The sequence below is a fragment of the Mustela lutreola genome, chromosome 1 (assembly GCF_030435805.1).
Source record: "Mustela lutreola isolate mMusLut2 chromosome 1, mMusLut2.pri, whole genome shotgun sequence".
NCBI classification, from domain to species: domain Eukaryota; kingdom Metazoa; phylum Chordata; class Mammalia; order Carnivora; family Mustelidae; genus Mustela; species Mustela lutreola.
Window position 1 is genome coordinate 28,188,430 of NC_081290.1, and position 15,170 is coordinate 28,203,599.

General features: G+C 38.2%; 1 protein-coding gene across 3 annotated transcripts in view; it reads left to right on the top strand.

The window, feature by feature from the left end:
- The window catches only part of CORIN (corin, serine peptidase), a 250,143-nt gene that overhangs the window by 71,304 nt on the left and 163,669 nt on the right, over nucleotides 1–15,170 (top strand). For all 3 annotated transcript variants that reach the window (XM_059162131.1, XM_059162141.1, XM_059162120.1), the window contains exon 4: nucleotides 6,450–6,657. In XM_059162131.1, the coding sequence (XP_059018114.1) occupies nucleotides 6,450–6,657 (208 nt within the window). The remainder of the gene's footprint in view (nucleotides 1–6,449; nucleotides 6,658–15,170) is intronic.

Genomic DNA, 15,170 nt, shown 5'->3' on the forward strand with positions numbered 1-15,170 from the left:
GGGGCAGAGGGAGGATCAGGACTCCCTGCTGAGCAGCCTCGCCCCCCCCCCCCAATGTGGGGTTCAATCCTGGGACTCCAGGATCATGACGTGAGCTGAAGGTAGATGCTTAACTGACTGAGCCATCCAGGTGCCCCTAACTATCTCCTTCTTAAAGCAAAGGTAATAAATCTTTATACAAACCAGTAAGAGAATACAGAATTAAAGAAATAAAAATAGAATAGCCTCCTAAAATCCCACTACCTGCACTCATATTACTATTTTGATTTATATGACAACAACCATTCAAATGTAGGGAATGAAGGAAAAAGAGAGGCTGAGGAGGTGGTAGTGCCTGGGAGAAGAGTCAACTATGAAACAGAATGAAATTGGAGGTTCTTGGATCCTGGAGGCCTGAAAAAAATATAGCAGAGGAGTAGGGGACCGTATTTCAATCGGTCCCCTGAATTGAGCTGGATATCTACCTGACCATTCTGAACACCCATGAAATCAGCCTGTGATATAACAAGATGTATCTGGATCTCTATAAACAGAATATCTCTGGTGGTTGGTCTCGAGACCAACTCGCCATGGAGTGGGGAGCCATGATTCTGTGGGCAGATATTGGAAGATAAACAGAAGAGGGTGGGGGGCTCCGGGATCCTGTGCTGCAGGAGTGCAAAATCATCCCTTGCTGGGACTGGGCACAGACTCGCAGATCAGTAGGGGCAGGGAAAGGACTTTAGGGTAACACCCCAGCCTGAAACCTGGAACTGCGGGAGTGCATGTGTGAACTGGGGGCAGCAGGTGGCTTTAGAAGCACAAAGGGCAGAGATGTGCCTGGACCCAAAAGTGAGGGCTGGGAGTGCTGCTGTGAGGCACACAACCCAGGACACTGCAGTTTTTTAGCAGGACAGACAAAAACAGCATCAGTGTGGCCTGGAGGGCTTACTGAAGAACAAACTGTGATTCCCTCTGTTCTGAGAGGTTTGGATATGGTCACTTCTGCTCTGACTCTTGGAAGAGACACAGAAAGCCACCAGAGAATAAAAGCTCCCCAAAACTGGTTTTCACTGAGCCTATTTCCTCCCACAGAGGGCTGGGCAACTGCCCAAACAGGGTTGCCTGACTGAGAGTGCAGCAGGCCCCTCTCCCAGAAGACAGGCTGGAAGAACAAGTGGCCGACAACCCTCAGGTCCCTATAAGATAGGTGCATCTTGGGGCACCTGGATGGCTCAGTGGGTTAAAGCCTCTGCCTTTGGCTCAGGTCATGATCTCAGGGTCCTGGGATTGAGTCCTGCATCAGCTCTCTGCTCAGTGGGGAGCCTGCTTCCTCCTCTCTGTCTGCCTACTTGTGATCTCTGTCAAATAAATAAATAAAATTAAAAAAAAATAGGTGCATCTTGCTTGGGTTGTGGTCAATAATTTGGACTCTGTATATTCCCTTAACCACCCCTCAACAGAATGACTAAAAGGAGGAGCTCCCAACATAGGAAGGACTCAGAGACCATGATCTCTGCCATGGAACTCATGGATATAGATATAAGCAAGATGTTGGAAACAGACTTCAGGGTAACAGTTACAAAACAATAGCTAGGATGGAGAAAACCATTAATAGAAATATAGATTTTCTAAGGACAGAAATGAGACTTAAACTTAAAAATGCTATCAGTGAGATCCAATCTAATCTAGATACTCTAAGAGCTAGGGTAAATGAGGCAGAAGAATGAATTAGTGATCTAGAAGACAAGCTGATAGAAAAGGAGCAGGAGGAGGCCTGGAATAAACAGCTTAAAATCTATGAAAACAGAATTAGAGAAATAAATAACACCATGAATCGTTCCAATGTTAGAATAATTGGTATCACTGAGGGGATGGAGAGAGAGGACTAGAAGATATATTCAAGGACATCATAGCCAAGAACTTCCCTAATCTGGAGAATGAAACAAGCATTTGTGTCCTAGAGGCAGAGAGGACCCCTCCCAAGATCAAGGAGAATAGACCAATGCCCTGGCATGTAATAGTAAAACTCATGAATCTTGGAACCAAGGAAATTATCTTAAGGACAGTTAGGGACAAACATCAGAATAACATCAGACCTGTCCACAGAAACCTGGCAAGCCAGAAAGTGCTGGCAAGATGTATTCAGGGTACAAAATGAGAAGAACATGCAACCAAGAATTCTTTATCCAGCAAGGCTGACATTCAGAATGGATGGAGAGATAAAGAGCTTCCTGTAGATACCGGAAGAATATGTGACCACTAAGCCACAAGAAGGAAATATTAAGCTAGAAATATTAAGGTGGGTTCTATAAAAGGAGGAAGACTCCATGAGTGTAATAGAACAGAAATTTATAGAGACAATCTCTAGAAAGAAAAGACCTAAATTAATAAAATTATGAATGAAAGGGGAGAGATCTTGACTAACACCAAGGAAACAGAAACAATTATCAGAAATTATTATCAACAACTATATGCCAATAAATTAAGCAATCTGGAAGAAATGGATGCATTCCTAAAAACCTACAAGCCGCCAAGACTGAAATAGGAAGAGCTTGACAACCTGAATAGACCAATAAACAGTAATGAGATTGAAGCAGTGAGCAAAAACCTCCCCAAAAAACAAGAGTCTGGGACGTGATAGATTCCCTGGGGAATTCTACCAAACGTTCAAAGAAGAAATAATACTTTTTCTCCTGAAGCCATTTCAAAAAATAGAAACAGAAGGAAAACTTCCAGACTCAGTCTATGAGGCCAACATTACCTCGATTCCAAAACCAGGCAAAGACCCCACCAAAAAGGAGAATTTTACACCAATATCCTTGATGAATATGGATGCCAAAATTCTCAACAAGATCCTAGCTAATAGGATCCAACAGTACATTAAAAGGATGGTGCACCATGAGCAGGTGGGAGTTATCCCTGGGATGCAAGGGTGGTTCAACATTCGCAAATCAATCAATGCGATAGAACACATAGAGAAGAGACAAGAACCACATGGTCCTCTCATTTGATGCAGAAAAAGCATTTAACAGAATACAGCATCCTTTCCTGATTAAAACTTTACAGAGTACAGGGATGGAGGGAACATTTCTCAATTTCATAAAATCCAGCTATGAAAAACCCACAGCAAATATCATTCCCAATGGGGAAAAGCCGAGAGCATTTTCCTTAAGATTGGAAATATCACAAGGATGCCCACTCTCACCATTACTGTTCAAAATAGTACTAGAATTCCTAGCAATAGCAATCAGACAACAAAAAGAAATAAAAGGTATTCAAACTGGCAAAGAAAAAGTCACTGTCTTTGCAGATGACATGAAACTTTATGTGGAAAACCTAAAAGTCTCCACTCCCAAATTACTAAAACTAATATAGCAATTTGTTAATGTGGCAGGATACAAAAATCAATGACCAGAATTCAGTTGCTTTCTTATACACTAGTAGTTTAACTCTAGAAAGAGAAATTAGAGAATCTATTTGCAATAGCAACAAAAACAGTAAGATGCCTGGGAATAAACTTAATGAAATAGGTAAAGGATCTATACTCTAGGAACTACAGAACACAAAAGAAATTGAAGAAGACACAAAAAGGTGGAAAAGCATTCTATGGTCATGGATCGGAAGAATAAACATTGTTAAAATGTCTATGCTGCCTAGAGCAATCTATATTTTCAATACCATCCTGATCAAAATATCAACAGCATTTTTGAAAGTGCTGGAATAAACAATCCTAAAATTTGTATGGAACCAGAAAGACCTCAAATCACCAAGGAAATGTTGAAAAGAAAAATCTGGGGGTATCACGTTGCCTGATTTCAAACTCTATTACAAAGCTGTGATCACCAAGACAGCATAGTACTGGCACAAAAACAGACACATAGACCAATAGAACAGAATAGAGAGCCCAGATATAGACCCTCAACTCTATGGTCGATAACCTTCGACAAAGCAGGAAATAATATCCAGTGGAAAAAAGATAGTCTCTTCAATAAATAGTGCTGGGAAAATTGAACAACTATATACAGAAGAATGAAACATGACCATTCTCTTATACCATACACAAAGATAAAGTCTAAATGGATGAAAGACTTCAGTGTGAGACAGGAATCCATCAAAATCCTAAAGGAGAACTTAGTAACCTCTTTGACATCAGCCGCAGCAACATCTTTGAAGACACATTTCCAAAGGCAAGGGAAACAAAAATGAAAATGAAATTTTGGGACTTCATCAAGATCAAAAGCTTCTGCAGAATGAAAGAAACAGTCAACAAAACAAAAAGGCAACCCAAAATTCCCAAAGAGGAATGGAAGAAGACATTTACAAATGACATGACAGACAAAGGGCTGATATCCAAGATCTATAAAGAACTTCTCAAACTCAACCCCCCAAAACAAATAAGTCAACAAATGGGCAGAAGACACGAACAGACACTTCTCAAAAGAAGACATACAAAGGGTTAACACTCACTCACATGGAAAAATGTTCATAATTGTTAGCCATCATGGAAATTCCAATCAAAACTACATTGAGGGCGCCTGGGTGGCTCAGTGGGTTAAGCCGCTGCCTTCGGCTCAGGTCATGATCTCAGGGTCCTGGGATCGAGTCCCACATCGGGCTCTCTGCCCATCAGGGAGCCTGCTTCCTCCTCTCTCTCTCGATGCCTACTTGTAATCTCTATCAAATAAATAAATAAAATCTTTAAAAAAAAAAAAAAAAAAAAAAAAAAAAAAAAAAAAAAAAACTACATTGAAATACCACCTTATTTGTTAGAATGACAGAAATTGACAAGATAGTAAACAACAAGTATTGGAGAGGACGTGGAGAAAGGGGAACACTCTTACATTGTTGGTGGGAATGCAAGTTGTAAAACAGTGTGGTGATGCCTCAATAAATTAAAAATAGAGCTACCCTATGACCCAGCAATTGCACTACAGGGTATTTACCCCAAAGACACAAATGTAGTGGAAAGAAGGGCCACATGCACTCCAATGTTCACAGCAGCAATGTCTACAATATCCAAACTGTGGAAAGAACTGAGATGCCCTTCGACAGATAAATGGATAAAGAAGATGTGGTCCAGATATACAATGGAATATTACTCAGCCATCAGAAAGGGTGAATACCCAACTTTTGCATCAACATGAATGGGACTGGAGGAGATTATGCTGAGTGAAATAAGTCAAGCAGAGAAAGTCAATTATCATATGGTTTCACTTGCTTGTGGAGCATAAGGAATAGCATGGAGGACATTAGGAGAAGGAAGGGAAAAATGAAGGGGGAGAGATGGGGGTGGTGATGAACCATGAGAGACTATGGACTCCAGGAAACCAGCTGAGGGTTTTAGAGAGGAGTGGGGTGAGGGCTGTGTTAGCCTGGTGATGAGCATTAAGGAGGGCACATATTGCATGGAGCAGTGGGTATTATATGCAATCAATGAATCATGAAATACTACCTCAAAAACTAATGATATACTATATGGTAACTAACATAACATAATAATGAAAAAAAATCTTTTTTCCCCTAAAAAAAATGAAAAGAAATTGGAGGCTCTGACTGACCCTGAACTGTTGGCAAGGACAAAATTGGAAACCTTTGTATAATCATGTATTTTTAAAAACAGAATCCTGGTATACAAATTGTTTTGTGACTTGCTATTTTTATTTATTACAAGCACCATTCTATGTGACTGAATTATCTTCTAAAACCTCTCTCATACAGCTAAGTATTCTGTTGTTTGAGTTTCAAAGTATTTGAAACCAATTCCTATCTGTGAATGTTTAGGTGATTTGTATCTTTTCAAATCCATAAACTGTGTGGAGATGATGATCCCTGTAAATAAATCCATATTCACAATCATGATTATTTTCTTAGGATATTTTTAGAAATTTTACAGTGCAAAAGGATATGCATTTGAAGCATGCATATATATATATATATATATATATATATATATATATATATATATATATAAAAAACATTACCCTGCCTAGGTTACACACACACACACACACACACATATATATATATATATAGATAGATAGATAGATAGATAGATATAGATATATATTTAGATTTATTACTTTTATTACCTAGGCAGGGCAATGTTATATAGATATATAGATAGATAGATCGATATCGATCAATTGGTCATTGTTTTGCCTAGCTGCGATCCAAAATAGTATTTGCTAACTTATGTGCCCATCAGCCAAGTATGAGAGTGTATTTTTCTCTATATTTGCTCAGGACACAGATATTATTCCTTTGTGAGTAGTAGTAGCTTTATTTCATTGTCATAAGCACAGACACACACACATTTATTTGTACATCTGTGTGTATCAGATTTTATATCTATAAGCACTCTTACAGAATACTTATCTTATGAACATGTCAGTCTGTTATATTGAATGAGTCTGTAAACATATAATTCTGATGTATCTGCTCCTAACTGAAATTATCTTGACTCCCAGGTGCCTGTGTGAACATCACCCACAGCCAGTGTCAGATGCTGCCCTACCAAACCACGCTAACACCCTTCTTCTCGATTGTCAAAAACATGGAAGTGGAGAAGTTCCTCAAGTTCTTCATGTACCTCCATCGCCTCAGCTGCTATCAACATATCATGCTTTTCGGCTGTAGCCTCGCCTTCCCCGAGTGTGTTGGTGATGGTGATGACAGGTATTTTGGAATCAAAATCATCCCATGATAGGAGTCAGTTGTTGCAGAGGTGTCTGAGAAGAATGAAATCATCCTGGGCTACCACTGTTTATTTTTGTTCAAGGAGAAAATATCCCATACCAGTCATAGCCAGTTGTAATTCTTTCAAACTGGAATTTTTTGGTGAAAACCTGGAATGCTTTTATTTCTGGGGAGAAATTATTCTGGATGTGAGATGGAGGCAATCAGTGGGGTAGCTGCTGCAGTGAGGGTCTGGCAGAAGACAGCACACTCAAAGGGGTGACTGAAAAGAGTTTATTTAAAAGAAGATTTATAGAGGTATGGACAAGTTAAGAGACTGAATCAATGATGGGAGACACCAGAGTCTCATGAAGTGATGCATTTCCACCACGCAAGACGTGGAGGGGGAAAAGGGCAGACAGCCAGGTGGCAAGAGGTGTAGCTATGGGTAAGGGATCTTCCAACCAGCCAAGTCCTGTAAGCCTAGGCTGAGGAGCCCATCCACTGGGAGCCAACCTGTAAGCACTGCAGGAGAGAGAAGACATAAATCCTCTGACCTCACTCTACTCCTGCCCTCCCAACTGCCAGGGCCTCCCACCATCTGATTTTACCAACAGCCATTGGGCAAGGGTGTGTTATTGATGGGAACACAACAGGTGAGATCTGAAATCTCATCCAAATATTACTGGGTCCAAAATCCCATCCTCTGAAACAGGTATAGGTGGGATGCTGGGTGGTTCTTATGGTAACACTGGAACTCAGAACAGGGTGAGGAGGGGGAGGGGTAGGTGCAGAGGGACAAACAGAGACGGTCTAGTATAATATCAAATACAATTTTAAAGGATTTTCTTGGTTTGGGTGGGGAAAGGAACTTGTGAGTGAGTGTGCTTATGGATGTGTCTTGTAAGCTCTTTTGTTTTTGGAGATAAAATTGACGTACAACATTTTATCGGTTTCAGGTGCACCACATAATAATTCAGTATTTTGATATATTTCCAAATGATCATCACAATACGTCTAATTCACATCCATCACCACACGTAGCTGTAAATTTTCTTTTTCTTGTAATAAGAACTTTTAAAATCAACTCTCTTAGCAACTTCTGAATATATAATATAGTCACCATATTGTATATTACATCTCCAAGAATTAGCTTATAACTGGAAGTTTGTACTTTTTGACCATAATCACCTTATTGAAATAACATAATTTCAATATTATATTATTATACTGAAATAATAATTTTCAATAAGAGTAAATCAATGAAAAGTATGTTATGGAATTTTTAAGTTTACTAAGTATACATTTAAAAAATTTCTTTTAAAATGTGCGTTAAGTACATAAGCACATAAAACATCAATTATTTTCTGAATTAAAATGTTAGGGAGTTTTTAGAATAATAATGCTGGAATGAAATTTGTTTTCAAGTGCAAGTAGTTTCCATTTTTATTTTAATTAGTATATAAAATATGTTTTGAACAGGACGAAGGCATTTATTGTTTTCACTGGGGAAAGCCTGTATTTCCGCAGAATAAAATCTGGGTAGAATAGAAACAGTAAATTGTTTGTTAGAGAAGTAAGTAAAGAACTATGAGCAGATACTGCTTTCAGGAAAACATTTCACTAGAAAAAATCATATGCAAAGCATGCTTTCATGGTAACAAGAGATGAAGAGTGGCTGTAAAACATGGTAGTTGTAATATTTTTCTAGAGCTGCTGCAACCAATTACTACAAGCTGGGTGACTTCAACAGACATGTGTTCTCTCATAGTTCTAGAAACTAGAGGTCTAAAATCTGAGAGGGCTTGTGCTCCCTCTGGGGGTTTTGAGGGTGTAGAAGTCATTTTCTCCCTTCGCCAGCTTCTGGTGGTTTCAGGCTTTCCTTGACCTTTGGTCATGTCACCCGACGCTCTTCCTTCATCTTCACATCACCTTCTCTGTGTGTCTCCTTCGCTTGTGAGAACACTTGTCATTGGTCTAGGTAGCCCAAAATGATCTGATCATCTGAATGCTGATCTCAGGGCTCTTAACTTAATTATGCCCACGACGACCTTTTTTCCAAATAAGGTAATATTCACAGGTTCCAGCAATCAGGACGCAGACACATCATTTTGGGGTCCCTCCATTCAACACACAGCAGTGGTTGAGAAAGCAGGCTATGGAACCATGTGTCCCAGCCTTCTCCCTTGTAAAATGGAGATTTTACAAGCCAAGTTCATGTGAGGATCAAATGACAGAGGGTACCTGGCTTTTATGAAGAGCTCAAGCAATGTTAGCAATGGCTGTCAAATCGTAGGTTGAGGAGAGGTAGTACGACTGAAATAAAGATCATAAATAGTATTCCTAACATACGCTAAATATTGAAAGGCTGCAAAAAAAATGCAGAATACCATATGGATTAAAAGAAAATTAGGTCAAATACTCAAGGCCATTTGAGTTGGATTCTTGTTCCACTTCTTCGTAATTTCAAACATTTTCACTTAATTCTCTTTTCTTGAATTTCTCTATGGAGTCATATGGGTCCATAAGTGAAACAATGAAAGAAATCTTCTTGACGACCCTGAATTCATTTTGGTCATCCTTCTTCTTCTTCTTCTTCTTTTTTTTTTAATATTTTGTTTATTTATTTGACAGACAGAGATCACAAGTAGGCAAAGAGGCAGGCAGAGAGAGAGGGAAGCAGGCTCCCTGCTGAGCAGGGAGCCTAATCTGAGGCTCGACCCTGAGACCATGACCAGAGCTGAAGAGCAGAGGCTTAACCCACTGAGCCACTCAGGCACCCCTGGTCATCCTTCTTAATATAACTCAACCTTCACTCTCACTTAAATCAGTTGTGAAATTCTAGTTAAGCTCCTCCTAGTCTTCAGGGCACTTTTAGGTAAAATTTGTTTTTCTCCCGACCTAGTTCATCCTGAAAAATTGGTCTCATGGAAGTGTTTTCCATTTCCTATTATAATAGATGATGATTTATAGTCACTTTTTAGATATACATTGGGGACTTACCCTATTTTTATTGTTACATTTATTATTATATTTAATTTTATAATTATGCTTCCAGACCAGTGTTTCATGCTGTCATTTAGTGTGTGCATGGAAACCAGAAGCTAAATTTAGTAAACAAAGTAGGATCATAAAGATAAAGTGTATTGTAGAAAATAGTTCAAATACAGTTTTGTTATATTTCACTATTTTCGATCATCCATTATACTAATTTTCTCTAACTATTCAAATAATGGAAAATTGCTTATATTCCATCCTAAACGAAGTAGCTACTTAGTAATATTTAAACCTCAGTTTAAAAAGATCCAGTGGGGGCACCTGGGTGGCTCAGTGGATTAAGCGTCTGCCTTTGGCTCCCATCCATGATCCCAGGGTCCTGGGATAGAACCTGACATCAGGCTCCCTTCCTCAGTGAGGAGCCTGTTTCTCTCTCCCCTTCTGCCCGCTGCTCCCCTGACTTGTGCTCTCTCTCTCTCTGCCACATAAATAAATAAATAAACAAACAAATAAATAAATCCTTTAAAATAAATAAATAAATAAATGAATGATAAAAAGATCTAGTGGGATATAGAAATAGCATAGTTGTTTTTTTTTTTTTTTAAAGATTTTATTTATTTATTTGACAGAGAGAGAACACAAGTAGGCAGAGAGGCAGGCAGAGAGAGAGGAGGAAGCAGGCTCTGCTGAGCAGAGAGCCCGATGCGGGACTCGATCCCAGGACCCTGAGATCCTGACCTGAGCCGAAGGCAGCGGCTTAACCCACTGAGCCACCCAGGCGCCCAGAAATAGCATAGTTTTTTACCTGCCCGTTTGAGACCTCAAATGCTCATTAACTACATTTTATAACAATAAACGTTAACTGTTTTGTTAGATGAGAGTTGCTATTAATAAGTATGTGTATCGGGATGCCTGGGAGGCTCAGTGGGTTAAAGCCTCTGCCTTTGGGCCGGTTGTGATCCCAGGGTCCTGAGATCAAGCCCCACGTTGGGCTCTCAGCTTGGTGGGAAGCCTGCTTTCATGCCCCACCCCCCCGCCTGCCTCTCTGCCTACTTGTCAGCTGTCTCTGTCAAATAAATAAGTAAAATCTTAAAAAAAAAATAAGTATGTGTATCATAGACTATAACATAGGCTAACTGAAGTGGCACATAATTAATATGGATTCAGTGAAATTTATCTCAAACTATAGAGATCTAGTGGATGAACCATTTGGATAGCCTTAAAAATATATGGGTTAGAAGCAGTAGCTTGAAAATATCAGCAGGTAGCTAGAGAGACGGCCACCATTCCTGGGCAGGAGAATAACAGTGGTTTCTGGATGGCTTTTTGACACACTAGACACAATTAAGGTCTCTGGAAGAGAAGACCGGTATTATATCCCCAAGCTTTTGATATGTAATGATCACTTATACCCAAGTTGTTTAAATAATGGACCTATAACATTATCAAAACTGAAAGGGGGTCAGTTCGGCTCGGAAGGTCTAGTTTTGCTTCTAGAGGACACCCAGGAGACCTGCTAATGTGGGATAATGGCCACCCCACCTGTGTCTTCTAATACTTTGCAGAGAAACTCAGTGCTCAGGAGATAGGTCCTTAACATTAAAAACTTGACATGTTTGCTATTGATTTTTTTCCTCCTCTGGACTATTGATTTTTCACTAGGTCCTTCACAGAATTCTTAATAGCTGTGGAAATGAAATAAAAATTCTTTATTTAGCCAGATTACTGGAGATTAAAGATTATATTTCAAACCTAGGAACTACAGGACAGTTTGTAATGTATTTAACCCTGTAGGATTGTGGTAGGGATCCAACAAGTTTCTTCAAATGAGCTTCTTAAAAAATGCTATGCTTTTTCCTAAATAAGTATGTTCACTGGAAATTATAAAATTTAATCTGGCAACTCCAGAGAAAGCACTTGAGGTGCTTCTGGGTGCCTCAGTCAGTGAGGGTTTGCCTTCAGCTCAGGACATGGTTCCGGTGTCCTGGGATTAAGACCCACATGGGCCTCCCTGCTCAGTGGAGAGTCCACTTGTTCCTATCCCTTTATGCCTCCTGCGCGCTCTCTCTCAAATAAATAAAATCTTAAAAAAAAAAAAAAAGAAGTTTGGGGGTAGATGAAACCTAATTCAAACTGTAGCTCTTCCAATTGTCTTGGGCATTTTACTTAGCCTTCGGACCCTCAGTTTACTCATCTCTATAATGAGAGAGATATTACCCCCTTCATAGGCTGCATTTGTGGGTATTAAACAGAACGATTTATATAAAGTGTCCATACATGGACTACACTATATGGCAGAGTAAATTCCCAAATTAATAGTAACCTACTATAATTAATATAGTAGTCAATGGTGATAAGTGATTTTCTGGGAAAATAGAAACTTCATTACTTCTTTCAGAAATGAAAGATTTGCATTTTTTCCCTATGTTTCCTACCTTCTAAACCTGGTCAGTAATGTTGAGCATTCATTTCATGTGTCCGTTGGCCATCCATATGTCTTCTTTAAAAAAATATCTATTCAGGTCCTCTGCCCATGTTTTTAATTGGAAATTTTTTTGTTGTAGAGTTGTGTAAGTTCTTTATATATTTTGGATATTAACCCCTTATAGATATATCATTTGGAAATATCTTCTCCCATTCAATAAATTGCCTTTTTGTTTTGTTGATAGTTTTTTTTCGCTGTGTAAAAGCTTTTTATTTTGGTGTAGTCCCAATAGTTTAATTTTGCTTTTGTTTCTCTTGCTTCAGGAGACATACCAAGGAAAATGTTTCTATGGCTAGTATCAACAAAATTACTTCCTATATTTTCTTCTAGGAATTTTATGGCTTCAAATTTCACATTTAGGGCTTTAATCCAATTTGAGTTCATTTATTTTTTAAAAAGATTTGTTTATTTATTTTGGAGAGAGAGAGAATGAAAGAGTGAATAAGCAAGCTTGAGTAGGGTAGGGATAGAGGGAAAGAATCTTAAGTAGACTCCCCACTGAGTGCAGAGCCCGATGTGGGGCTCAATCTCATGACCCCAAGATTATGACCTAAGCTGAAACCAAGAGTTGGATGTTTAACTGGCTGAGCCACCCAGGCACCCCAGAGTTTATTTTTGTGGATAATAAAAAGAAAGTGGTCCAGTTTCATTCTTTTTCATGCAGCTGTACAGTTTTCTCAACACCATTTTTTCAAGAGACTGTCTTTTCTTCATTGTGTATTCTTGCTTCCTTAGTCATAGATTAATTGACCATAAAACTGTGGGTTTATTCCTTTTTTTAAAAAAGATTTTATTTATTTATTTGACAGACAGAGATCACAAGTAGGCAGAGAGGCAGGCAGAGAGAGAAAGGAGGAAGCAGACTCCCTGGTGAGCACAGAGCCTGATGCAGGGCTCGATCCCAGCATCAGGGATCATGACCTAAGCTGAAGGCAGAGGCTTTAACCCACTGAGCTACCCAGATGCCCCTGTAGGTTTATTTTTGACTCTGTGTTCTGTTTCATTTATCGATGTGTCTATTTTTTGCCTGGTATCATACTATTTTGGTTACTATAGCTTTGTAGTTTATCTTGAAGTCTGGAATTGTGATACTTACAAGCTTTGTTCTTATTTCTCAAAATTGCTTTGGCTATTTGAGGTCTTTTGTGGTTCTAGATAAATTTTAGTATTATTTGATCCAGTTCTGCAAAAAAATGTCTTGCTATTTTTTTTTCAAATACATATATTTTTTTAATTTTTTATTTTTTAGAAACATATATTTTTATCCCCAGGGGTACAGGTCTGTGAATCACCAGGTTTACACACTTCACAGCACTCACCAAAACACATACCCTCCCCAATGTCCATAATCCCACCCCCTTCTCCCAACCACCCTCCCCCCAGCAGCCCTCAGTTTGTTTTGTCAGATTAAGAGTCACTTATGGTTTGTCTCCTTCCCAATTCCATCTTGTTTCATTGATTCTTCTCCTACCCACTTAAGCCCCCATGTTGCATCACCACTTCCTCATATCAGGGAGATCATATGATAGTTGACATCAACAAATGGCAGACCCTGAGATCATGACCTGAGCAGAAGGCAGCGGCTTAACCCAGTGAGCCACCCAGGTGCCCGGCAGTGGGTTTTTTATATATGGTCTTTATTATGCTGAGGTATGAACACTTTGTTCACAGTTGAATTTTAGATGTTGAATATTGTTCAATGCTTTTCCACATCTATTGAGATGATCATATGATTTTTTTTGTTTTGTTGATACAATATATAACATTGATTGACTTACAAATCAACTGAAAAATCTTTGTATCCCTAGAAAAAATTCCATTTGAACAAGGTAAATTTTCCTTCTAATGTATTATTGAATGTGGTTTCCTAATACTTCAGGTGAAGATCTTTATATACATGTTCATCAGCAATATTGGCCTGCACTTTTGGGTTTTTGGTTGGTTGTTTTTTTTTGTTGTTGTTGTTGTTTTGTTTTTTTGTTTTTTTGTATAGTGTCTTTGATTTTTGCTTCTAAGATTTTGATAATAAATCAGGGTTGGATTCTGCTATGTTGCTAACTTCCATTCAATTTATGTTCATCTTTTAAGCTTTTGCTTTTGTTAAAATCTTGATAGCCAAATAAAAGTTCTAGGCCCATTTTTGTTCCAGTCCCTAGGGAAGAAGAAAAAATGCTAAAAGAAACAAATGATATTAAAAATTGCCTTTTGGAAGGCACAATTTGCTCACGTTTCATAAATGCCCTAGGCTTCCTCTTAGAAGCAGCAGAGTTTCCTGGGGAAAAAGTGAGCCCATACTCCAATCCCCATTATTTAAAGTTACAGTAAAAATTCCTTGTCATTTCAAATATACAGATGATATGGCTTTCCTATTCTGACTCCTTCACATTACTAAAGATGGCCATATTACTGATATGACCTCTAGGTGAATAATCAAGATGGTTATCAAAATTATTACTCCAATGATTAAAAAATATTTGCTATACTAGAATTCTAAAAAATTCTAAAATCATCTAAAAAACATCTAAAACATTCTAAAATCATCCAGTTTATACTCACAGTTTCTACTACTGCACAGCATTGTATTCCCATGACATTTCTGAATTAAATTTTACTGACAGTGTTTTAATAAGAGAGTAAAATTTATCTGCTTCTAATGTAATTTTGGAGGGCTTACTGTGTTCTTAAATGTGTTATTTTATAAGACAGCATGGGCCAATCTCTTGCATAAATGCAAGCCTGAAATCATCTTAAAAGCTAATTGGAAAATATAGTTTGCTTTAAAACAATTTTTTGAAATAATCATTCATTATACCAAGTCAGCATAGGCTTATTTTATTATCTTTTCTTAAGTGAAGAATAATTATATACTGCTAATTTATTTTACTAAAGATTTTATCTGTGTCCCAAGAACTCTGTTGTGTCACATTTGGGAATGAATGGAAACATTACAGAATTAACATTTTTTTTCAGAATTATAATTTTAAAAATTTATATCAGTCAGTAGTCAAATAAATAAAGAAAAGCTTTATTG